The sequence below is a fragment of the Megalops cyprinoides genome, chromosome 8 (assembly GCF_013368585.1).
Source record: "Megalops cyprinoides isolate fMegCyp1 chromosome 8, fMegCyp1.pri, whole genome shotgun sequence".
Lineage (NCBI taxonomy): Eukaryota > Metazoa > Chordata > Actinopteri > Elopiformes > Megalopidae > Megalops > Megalops cyprinoides.
In genome coordinates, this window is record NC_050590.1 from 7,271,555 (window position 1) to 7,283,296 (window position 11,742).

Sequence of the window (11,742 nt, forward strand, 5' to 3'; positions counted from 1 at the left end):
GGGTTATTGTTTTAAGTGTAATTCTCATTATTATTACTAATAATACTAATGCTACTACTACTATTACTACTACTACTAATAATAATAATTTAAAGAGAGCTTTAATAAATTGAATTCCCAAACGAGATTTTATTACACATATAGGTCAATAGGGATGCCTTTTAAAGTGCTTTACATCAATATTATACAAAGTTAACGGTTTCAGATAAGAGCAAACAACAAGGATTAACAACAACAAAAAATAAATTAAAAATTTAAAAATACATACACAAATTAAGTAATAAAACTACTAAATAAATCGAGATAGAGTACTATTTCACAAACAAAGCTATCACGGTATACATGTATAGTCATTGCACATAGCCACATAATATATATCAATGATATCTAAAGAGTTGATGGTCATGTTTTCAGAGTAACATATAAAATCACTTCCAAGAGGTCTTTAGAACTTTATATTAACAATCTACAGTATGTACAACAAGCCTGCAACTGTTTTAATTTGGGTTCATTACTATCTACTCAAGAGTTCAAATTCAGTAGTGAGGATGCTCTCAAACGCGTCAAATATTTCAGCCACCAATAAATCCACTTCAGAACCATGTAAATACCGGAAACATCTGCATGTTTATGGACAACTCGTTCAGCATTAGTCCTTAGACAGCGGGGATGTACTGTACAGAAGACGTCGCCGATGGCGATGCAAATAGTTCCATATGACAGCAGCTCTGCCCCTGTTCCAAGATTTCAGATCCCGCGTTTTTTTTTGGGTGAGGTGTGACGTCACGGGTTCAAGATTTGGAGCGGAAGAGCTACGGTGGCAGCAGAGGAGGTTTGAATGAGCATGTTCCGGTGCAGTGGCGCGGGGTTAGCATCTTGCACGAGAAATGGTGTAGTGCGTCGTGAGCTTCTAGGGAGAAAGTGAATAGATCACTTAAAAAGTGATATACACCCTAATTCAGACACACAGAGACAGATATATAAGCATACACACACACACGCACACAATAGTAGCTCAGCTACTTTTTGAATTTACTACTCTAAAACATTTACATATAAAGTATACTACAGCCGACTGCTTACATTAGCGAATATTTTTGTCTTATTCAACTGCACAGAAAAGCAGCTGGTTTCGTTTTTTCCCATGGCAACAGACATCGATTACCACTCAACAGTTTCAATGCATAATAAGAACAGGTGCATAAAGATACATGACGATGCTGTTTTTATGTGAAAATTGCACAGCACAGGCAGCTAGTTAAATTGCGTAATGTAAATACATTTCAGTCACCAAGGGACACATTGTTGCTAATGTACATGTAAAAAGACAACACAAGGATTTCATTATTTGCCACTGGAGTATAGGCTAAGGAATTTTGACAATTCATTATTACGTTTTATATTATTAATTAAATTGGTTTTCAAGTTCAAACTTTTTATAATGTACACATGCTCAGAGACAGTTGTTGCTGTTTTTTTTAACTTGACCAGATTTAATTTACTCCTGATATGTACATAACCTGGACAATTGTATACTGTCACACTGAGCCTATGCATTAGATTCGAATATAATCATACGGTATACTCCTCTTCCTGGATTATGGCAACATAGATGCATCCAGCACTAACGATGTGTACACTATTAATGACCTGCATGGTATTCTCCCCTGATGAATTACATGCTTTGAAGGCCGGAGTGTGACTGTACAAATCACCTCTCACTTTTTTTTCCAGTGCTGTTGACTGACCATCAAAATGGCAACATTTTCTTCTTTTAAAAGATCAATTACCTTTAAGCTTTTGCTGAATAGCATAGCGGGCCTTTCTCTCCTGGTCCAACTCGCTGCACAATGTGTCTGAATAAGAATGAAAAAAGGAAACTCGAGAATGAGGAGAAAGAATGCAAACGTTCTGTATTGGAGTTTGCTTTAAAATCTGCATAATATAACCCTGTGATATTATATTTATACGAGACATCTTTAAAGTATTCTTGTAGTGAATTAGAAGTAGCTAACACAGCTGCATCAAATTGTTGTCCTATTTATAAATAATTCTGACATCTACATCATTTTTGTATCAGGTGTTTTGATCGCGTTGATTAAGTTAAAAAGCTGAACAATAGCGTCACCTGTCATATGTCATCACTGCAGTAAATGTGTAATTGTCAATGAAATTTGAAGGCTACATTCCTGCTGTAGAGGTTTGCAAACGCGAAGCTTTTACGCGTCAGTTTCCGTCTCGAATTTCAATGTAGTCAAGAGCACATTACTGTCTGCTCAATTATTCTTCAGCAAATATGCCTCCAAGCACAATGACCATTTAATTGCTAAATCACTTTCCACTTCCCCCATATTTCTGCCACGGTTAATACGCATGAGCAGCAAAAATCAAAGGGAATATAGATTATCAGATTTTATTTTAAAGCGTTGTTATAGCCTAAATTAGTTCTTTTGTCTTAAATTTACAGAGGAACCGTCCAAAGTGAATAAGAATAATTAACAAAATAATGTTAACGTTAAAAGGTAAAACTAGACATTTTAATCAGTGTTAAGCATTTTGGAAAGATTCCAGTTACAGTACCAGCTGTTGGTTTTAAACAAGAGGCTTGTCCTCGGCTCACCTCGGACAATCTGAAGCTGCTGGACCATTTCTTCTCTGCACGAAAGCTCCCTTTTCATTTGATCCTGAAAATTATCTGTGGGGTAATTATAACACCAAACATCGTGGTGTTCAAGTGTTAGTTGTACACTCCACGCCCCCAAAAGGGGTAGAACAAGTAATTCATGCTTGCCGAATTGACTACAACAAAAATATTTTGCCAGGTCGTCAGGATTATCATATTAGGACAAAATATATAATGGTAATGTAAATCAGCTGGAATAGTCTTACCGTTTAACGTGCCATGAATACACAAATTATACGACAGAAAATGTTAAAACTGTTATAAGTGTAAGCAGTTTGTTTGACATTACACTGTTTATTTACTTGGCAAACGCTCTTGCTCTTGACACTAATATTTACCAACACATAGAACGCACAGAACATGTTCTTTTCCTGAAAGAACATACCTGCATGGCAAAGCTTTTTAAAAATCTTCCAAAGTTAGTATATGTACCTTTCAAACTTTGAAATTCTCGTTCCAACTTTTTCCTGAGCTCCACCTGCTCCACGAGTTGTTTCTGCAATTCATCTGGAAAAAAATCATACACAGCTTAGAGACCGATTCAACGGATCGCACAGCGTCCAAGTATATGTTTTCAGCGGTAATTTAAATACATGCAAATATACATGTATAAATATACATAGTATGTGGGTGTAACGCTCCTGTTAAAACAAGCACGACACCATATTCAATACGTGTTGTCTACAACAACTACAACTATTAATAATACGTGCTATCATTAATAAGCATGGTTATGGAACAGGTTTTAAAATGTATTTTATGCATTGAGAAAATGATTTGTGCTGGAAGACATTTTTTTATGTAGCATAAGATCACATTATTATTAATGCCTCTGGGTGGAAAAACGGGACAACGATAAACGGCTGCGGTACTTCGAAGAAAAAATGACGCATTTGAATATTTATGTAATTTTGTTAAATTTTTATGCTACAAGTATAACTTGCTTTGCCTTTGCTTGTAACAAGATATACATTGGACATATAGTATTGCAATTATTTTGTTGTGAAAGGCAACTACTTCCATCTTTAATATAGAACTAATTAAACTGGAATGCAAAAATACCATTCGTTATACTGGTGGCTGCCACGGTGTAATTAAAACAGAACTGAGTTCAGTGAAATAAATAAGTAAATAAGTAAGTAAGTAAATAAATAAATAAAACTTCTGTTCGCAAGGTTCGCACAGGGTATTACAGAATTAAGTGAAATATTGACCGACATTGCCAATAATAAATAAATAAATAAATAAACAAACAAACAAATAAATAAACATTGGTCTTACATCGCACCTCCGCGGCAAAAAAGGGTGACTGAGTTTTGTTCAGTTTAAATACATTACTAATTTTACTATAATACAGAAGGCTCATTGTTGACATTAAAATTATTGATAATGTCCATGTTTTGGTTCAGCTCTACCATGTTTTTAATCAAATTACAACGATTCCCACGGTTAAATCAATTTAGCTTAGAAGACAAGTGGTGCAGGGTTTTGACGTAAAACAGAAGGAAATGGAAGATTCCCACATCCTCCATAATAACCTGTAATCGTATGTAGCTGTGTAATTCTGTTTCCGAGTAAAGGAGGATAATCTGCTGCTGAGCCGTAGTTACAGTTGATTTATCAGACAGTATATAGCGATCTCTGAGGTCGTTTCTAATTGAGCGCATTAGCGCAAGGATTGTCCTGCGCTTTACTATGGCAACAAGGGCGCTCCTGGAAGGAGCGACCTGAAACGTGACGTCACTCTCATGCGCGCACTGCCTCGAGGATGACCTTAACTCATCGTTGTGTAAAGCTATCTCAGTGCAACAATATATATATATATATATATATATATATATATATATATATATATATACATATATATTTTTAAGAACAGGTTGCAGTAACATACACTAAAATATATAGACAACCTTCAATCTCAATGTGTCAGGACTGTTTAATCCAATCGTAATGTGATTTACCTTAAACTTCGCTTAAGTAGGCCTAAAGCAAGTCTTCAAACTTATAGTAGCCTATACTTTTTCTGTAAGTTTCACCAATGAAGTTGACAAATGAACTCATTAATATGCGTAAGCAAAGACGATGAAAATTATTTTAAACATACGCAAACTCTTATTTCCTTGCAACCTCACTGCATGTGCATTTGACAACACCAAGATATTATGGAAACAATGTTAAAACTGAGTGAAGATAGCCATACTCTACTTTGAAAATTTTCCGGAGGTTTGTGGAAAGTACAAATAGGTCGCATTCTACTGCACTTTTCATATAGGGTATATTGATTGGCAATGTATCATCAGAATGACTGATATTGTGATTGCTGGATCATATGGCAGTGAATTATAAACTCAACCAGACATCATGCACGAGCCATCTGTAGAGGCTCATAAGCGGTAGAAATGACTGTTTCAACTATTACGGCCTTCAACTATAAAGGCCTTCAAGAAGGAGATAACAAAACAGTTGTATTATATTTAATATGAATAGTGCGGGCATTGATAACGTTTTAATCACAGTTACACAGCTACGACCTTTTATTTACCTCCCAAGTATTTAGAAGCTTGCTGTAATAGGCCAATTGTATGACTGCTAACAATATGCATTTATTTTAAGAGAAATTAGTTTCAGTACGAGGTTAGTGAGGATTGTTAGTTAGAAAAAATAAGCGCCGGTGATTATGGGACCGGTCTTCCAAAAGCTCTCTACTTTATCTGAATGCTCCTGCATTCTGTAATTAGTGATAATGATGTTGAGCATCTCTTCTGAGACAGTCTTGAAACCCTTGTGTTATATTTAAAACGAACAATTTTAGACATGAATTTTATTCAATTTCATGGGGTCACGACCCCGCGTTTTTTTATAATTAATTTAATTTCGGCTGTTGATATTCATTGTAACTTGGCAGTCTTACCTTTAGCCATTTTCTCTATATCTTTTTCAATCAGATGGACTCTGCGGACATCACTGCTACCAGCCTCTTCGCCTGCGCACACATACAACACATTCAGGCAGGACTCAGCGCCGCGCAATCACATGTCGTGCAGGATAATCGGAAAGCAACATGATTTGGAACTGATCTAATATATCACGACTGAAACGTAAAGGGCAGTTTGTCAGAGTAACGCAAGGAACAAATAACGTGCCAGTTTGACCGTCGCGCAAATGCATGTAGCTACGTTGAAGCGCATACGTACACACGCACGCGCGCGCGCGCACACACAAAAAGACACAGGCACACACGCACACCTATCAGGCACAGCAACAAACGTGAGTAAAATACGGACTCACCTCCTTCTAGCTCTCTCTGGCCTTCCTTGGTCACCCCACTTCCACCTTGATAACATGCCTTCGGCTCCCTCTCCTCCGCTGTAGACAGAATATCTTCCTTGTTCGGATCGATAGCTGTTAATTTGTTGGTACAGAGCAGCCTTTGTAATAGACTGTAACCGCAATCGCATTGCATCTGATAAAACATGTCCTAGTACTTTATACGAAAGAAATTATTTTAAGTACTAATCACTTTACATTTGTAACATCTATGTTAGCTTAGTTTATGGAATGTAAATAGAGACTGACATGTGAGCACATTTGCTATCAAAACCACAAACATGGATTCTTCTAGAATGAAAATATTAACACAATAAAATCAGATGTAACATAATAAAATGTTGAATTTAGCGCTCATAATACCTATTATGCAGACTGATATTGAACCTGTATTATAGAGAAAATATGACAATGAATTTGTACCGCTGGACTCCAGCGAGCCGCATTGGTAATTGGCTGTTGATCCGAAAGTAGATGGGGCGTTCAGCGGTTGAATGAGATCATCCCTTTCATGTGTGTACACCTGTAAAATTAACCAAGCAATTAGACGTAATTATCCGAAATTTTCTCATTCCGTACATCTCAGCACTAGAGGCCCATAAAAAATAGGGACGTAATAATAGCAGTTTATTGTAAATTGCTGCTCCTTTTCAGAATCTTGATGACAGCTCAAAACCAAATTAAAATTGTATTTTGGGCTCGGTAACAGTATTAAATATAATTATGATCTTTTCAAATAAAATGACTGGAATTTAGTAGTGGCAGATAATGGTAGCTTTTCGAATCTCGTGACCCGTTTTTTCCCATATCCTCATTTAATATAAATATAAGCTGCGTGCAATGTCTTATTATGATTGAGCACTAATACATATGCAATGTAATGACGCTTCAGATGTGTCTCATTTTCTGCCAGTACGCAATTTGTATAGAAATTGCTAACTAATTACTATCATGTCTAAAATAGATAATGAGATCGTATTTTACTATTTATACTTATTACTTAATTATCATTATTGTTGATGATGATGATGATAATAATACTAATACTAATACTACTACTACTACTACTACTACTACTAATAATAATAATAATTCAATGTATATTAAATGTATTTCAAACGGATGCTTTTACGGTGCCATCCAATTGATGCTGTATGTTCCATTATTAGATGTGTAAATAAAGGTCTGAATTTTGTTTATATTTCTTATACATGAACGTGCATATAGAATTTCATTAATTCCGTTCATTAAAACAGCTGACATGTTGTCAATTCTCTCTTGTTGCCAGGTCTCTCTTACAAAATTATTTTACTCTCAATAGACCTCTCGTTTAAATAACAATAGATGAAATGTCCAATGAGCTACTAAAAACAGAATTCACTTTTATCATTTTAGATTTTATTTCACTGTGCGCGTTTGATTGACGACTTCACCTGAGAAAGGTCTTAAAGAAGTCACACTCACTTCGTACACAGATGGATTCTTATTGCTCTCCGCCACCTGCTCGCTCTGCATCTCTTCCTGCGCGGATGCTGTCTCAGTAAAACTCGCTCTCTGGGGGTCCTGAGGAGCAGGCACGCTCTCGGCCTCCGATTCCTGGCTCTTTTGTGGACTTGCTTGAGAGAGGGCCAGGGCTGGGGGGCTCTGACGGTCCTCCACGGAAAGTTGGATAGATTCTTCGTCTTCCTGTGCCCTGTTCGACTCCACATCCACGTCCGGCTCGTCTACACTGTCCACATCCGGTGACACGGACCTATAGCTAGAGCTCTCGCTCATGAAATCTGGGGACAGGTAGCCGGAACGAGCTCCGTTGTAGGTGTCTCGGTTACCGTAAAGCTTGGCTATGCTCTCTGCGTCTTTGACAACGGGTCTGAAAGCAGAGATGTAGCTCATTTTTCTCGGGGTTGGGACACCTTCCATTGACCTGGTCTCATCCCCGGATTTGTCCTCCTCATTCCTGGTGGACTGAGTGCTGGAGCACCGCTCGCTGTCCATCATACTGTCCTTTGGCGTGTTAGTGCTCCGGTCGCTCTGCTCCGACATGTCTAGCTCGTTCTGCCGGGCGTTTATCAGCTCTGTGGGAGGTTTCGGTTGTGACTGGGGGTAAGACGGCATGGGCAGGCTACCTGCTGTCGGCCAAAACATTGGGAAAGACGGGTAAACGCTGTCCTTAGGCGCAGGCCAAAACACACCTGACAAATTGGTCTTATTTTGCTCACCCATTCCTACGCCGTCATCTTTCTTTTGACACAATCCAAAAGCCGGAAATCCGTACGGATGAGGGAAAAGCGGTGGCGGGATCTTTTGCAGCATCCCGAAACTCTTGCTAGGTACAGGAATGACCGGATAGCTGCGAACACCGTTTGCTAAACTCAGACTACCTCGGTCCTCGTCACAGCGTAGAGCTTTGTGGGGGACCTCGGGTGAAGCCCTCTGTGGAAGGTTACTGGGGCCCTGTGGCTTCAGGGGGGAGGAACTTTCAGACTCATTCATTGGCAGCGTCCTCTTGCGGCTGCCCCCGTTGAACATGGCCTTCACATCTTCCCACGCGTGGGCCACGTCTTCAGATGAGTTTTTGTCTGTGAGTTTAAGATGGCGCCTCCAAGAGTTAAAGTTAGCAGCGTCTGGCTGTGTGTACTTTGACTCGGGTGTGCGATGAGAGTGAAAAATGAATTTGTTGGGAGAAAAATACATGTTGCAATATGTGCACTTGATGCACTTAGCTCTAGAGCTATTATATCGGGCAGGTATGAAGCTGCCACGGCTTCCCCATGCGCATTCGTGGGATACATCGAATGCAAAATTTTCAGGGAGTTTTGGAGGGCTATGAGCCCCGAGGAAGGATTTACAGAGCCTCTCGGCCTCGCGCTTGGTGATCATTCCGCAGCGCCTGGAGGAGATGGGCATTGCCCCTGCACGCCTCAGGATCTCGAGCTGAACTGGGGTGCACTGCACACAAGTGATTCCAAGAGCGACGCGCCGATTGTGGATCTCGTTGTAGCTGTAGTTCTTTAATAAGGTGTTGGAAATTTGCGCCAGACAAAGTCTCTCCTGACCGTCTATTACCAATGAAACGATTGGTACTCCGTATAACGCTGTCTCACTGACTTGGTTGGGTTTAAGGGAGCTGGTGCCTGAATAGGGCTGAAGTTCTTGTTTGGAGCTGGGGGAAGAGGTGGAATCTCGTCCCGCTGGAAGCTGACAGGGAATCGACTCCATTCCTGGAAGTCTGCGAATTGCGACCAAAATGGTTATGTTAATGTGCAAAGAAACCGTGCGTTAAAATAGACAGACCTCACATTAAAGCAACCGAAAAGAGGTGACGGCAAGTGCGTTTGCTACTCTTTCAGTAGAGTTTCAATTCAGTTGTTTGTGGGGGATATCCAGTGTAACAACCCGATAATTTCTTGAAATTACATTTTTCAACGCTTCTAAAAAAATTATTTGCTGTTTGATACGTATAACTATACATAGCACCGACAGCATTTATTTAGGAACATTAAATAAACTGTGAACGCGAAATTCACATACAATTTCAGAAAAAAATATCAAGAGAAATAAAATCACATCTGCTCATAGTAATCATAACAACAATACAATGTTTAAATAATACGTCATATAAATAATATTTACAACCTTTACAAGCCAATAGGATTTACTGTGAACAGGATACATGTGTGCGACAGTTTAGTCACCGCTGATCATCGGTATTTAAAATGGATCCGGGGGCTTTTAAGATTACCTACAATCCCTCTCTGGATTTTATGGCAGGATTGTTTAATCTAAATAAATGTAACACAGCTAAATTAATATTTTTATAAATACGAAGAAAAGATCTGCCCGATGGGTAAATAAAATTACGAGTGTTGAAATGATGTCGTCAATTGCGCTGCGAATATTTTCTATTCTAATACCATGTGAGTACTTACTTTCTCAGTTTCGTCTGGATTGAACACAGAACCTGGAAAAATAGTATATGCAATTCATTATCTGCACGAACCTGGCCCTCCTCTTAATGTCTTTAGCTCGGCTCAGAAGCAACGGAGATTACTTAACTGTGCCATTTAAGATGCTAACACGTAAAAGACCAGAAGGAAAACATACCTTGAGCCCTGCCAATGAGCTTACGAGAGAGGAAAAGAACAACTAAGCCGCTTTCATTGTAATTATATTGATTCAGACGTGCATCTCGGAACTGTTAATAAAACTCCAGCCCTGTATAATTAAAACAACGGAAGAAGTGCTACCAAATGCAATGTGCCGTTCCACCAATTCACGCGCTTAGGATAGCCCAGAGTACAAACTCCGTATTTAAATAGAATCGACAATATTGTACATTCAAGATCAAAATATCACTCGGCCTACCGATCCTGTTTGCACTCGAACTTTTAAATTCCCTTGCCGTAGTGAATATTGCAGTTATTAAAATAAATGTGTCCTTCCCTTGACATCGTGAAACGCTTCCTAAAGCTGTGCAGCAGAATAAAAAATATAAGGACGAACATCGAAGCTAAATTTTATGTTCTGGCAACGACGGATGATTGTTTTCAATAGAAATTACATTCTTAAATACGTGGCAATAGCTTCACTTCTGCAAGGAGAAGGAATGGGTTATATGAAATGATAAAGACGACTCGGCGAACGACGAAACTTACCCTTTATTCGATGAGAAACGGGCACTATCAGGAATAGTCCTGGGTCTGGTTCTAAAGCGCTATTTGAATCCTGTGTGAAGATCTTGCTTAGCTGTCGAAGTATGTCTGTCTTCTGATTTCTCTCGCTCAGTGCAGCGAGTGGACTTCCATCCTGCTCGACTCTCGCGCCGTTTGTGGAGAGCTGAAGGAGAGTGACCACATGGCAGTCCTGGCCTCTTCGTCAGTCTTCACTGAAGACGCTCCGCACCGAGCAAGTGACAGCTAAAATAATGGCAAGGCACACCCACTTAGCACCAGCATATTTACATTAACTGTTTGCCTTCGGGACCGGAGGAAACGCCAGTCACCGCTGTCATCCACACAATTAAAATTCAGCTTGTGGTCTTTTCAGGAGAAGAGAGGAATAAAACAAACAACACCAATCTGACGACAAAATACGTGCTCCATATATGTTATTCTACATTAGAGTAATTATTTCAGGGCCTGTCTAGATGAATATCGGCGAGATACTTATTCCTATTGATTACATTTGCCCAACCGGACGGTACAAATAGGGGCGCATTGTTAAATTGTATTAAATAAAGGAATATCAAAAACACAGAACTGAAATTAAACCCTTCTTGGTACATTGAGTGCAGTTTTTGTTTTGACTATAATTTTAAAAGAGCATGTACATAGTATAAGCTATTTTGGCAAATAAGGATAAAGGAGGATTGGCTCTTTAGATCTCGGACTTCTTAGATTTACAGGTCATACAGCGTGTAATCTGAAGTGCGGTAAATACAGGCAGCCTAAATACGATACAAACTTAATTTAGACATCATTTCTGACACGCTTTATTTATACATTTTTCCTGAATATTTTAAAAAGACACAGACATGTAAGTACACTACTCTCACACAGGCGCGCATAGACAAACACACACAAAAACACAAACGCACGTGCACTCACGCACACACACACACACACACACACACACATATTCATACATACATACATACACGTATGCGAAAAGAAGTAGACCAAAACAGAGAGAGAAAACCTGAACACACACAAAAAATCAATGTAAAAAGA

The 11,742-nt window shown here is 38.9% G+C and overlaps 1 protein-coding gene across 1 annotated transcript; it reads right to left on the minus strand.

The window, feature by feature from the left end:
• Nucleotides 1-776: 776 nt before the first annotated feature.
• Nucleotides 777-10,882, minus strand: LOC118782255 (SKI family transcriptional corepressor 1 homolog-B-like). Its single transcript, XM_036535559.1, has 8 exons — nucleotides 10,669-10,882; nucleotides 7,478-9,242; nucleotides 6,437-6,536; nucleotides 5,598-5,669; nucleotides 3,116-3,190; nucleotides 2,621-2,695; nucleotides 1,791-1,856; nucleotides 777-910 (listed from the first exon to the last, which is right to left on the minus strand). The coding sequence occupies exons 2-8, from the start codon at nucleotides 9,230-9,232 to the stop codon at nucleotides 813-815; spliced, it is 2,241 nt and encodes a 746-aa protein (XP_036391452.1). The 5' UTR covers nucleotides 9,233-9,242; nucleotides 10,669-10,882; the 3' UTR covers nucleotides 777-812.
• Nucleotides 10,883-11,742: the final 860 nt, after the last annotated feature.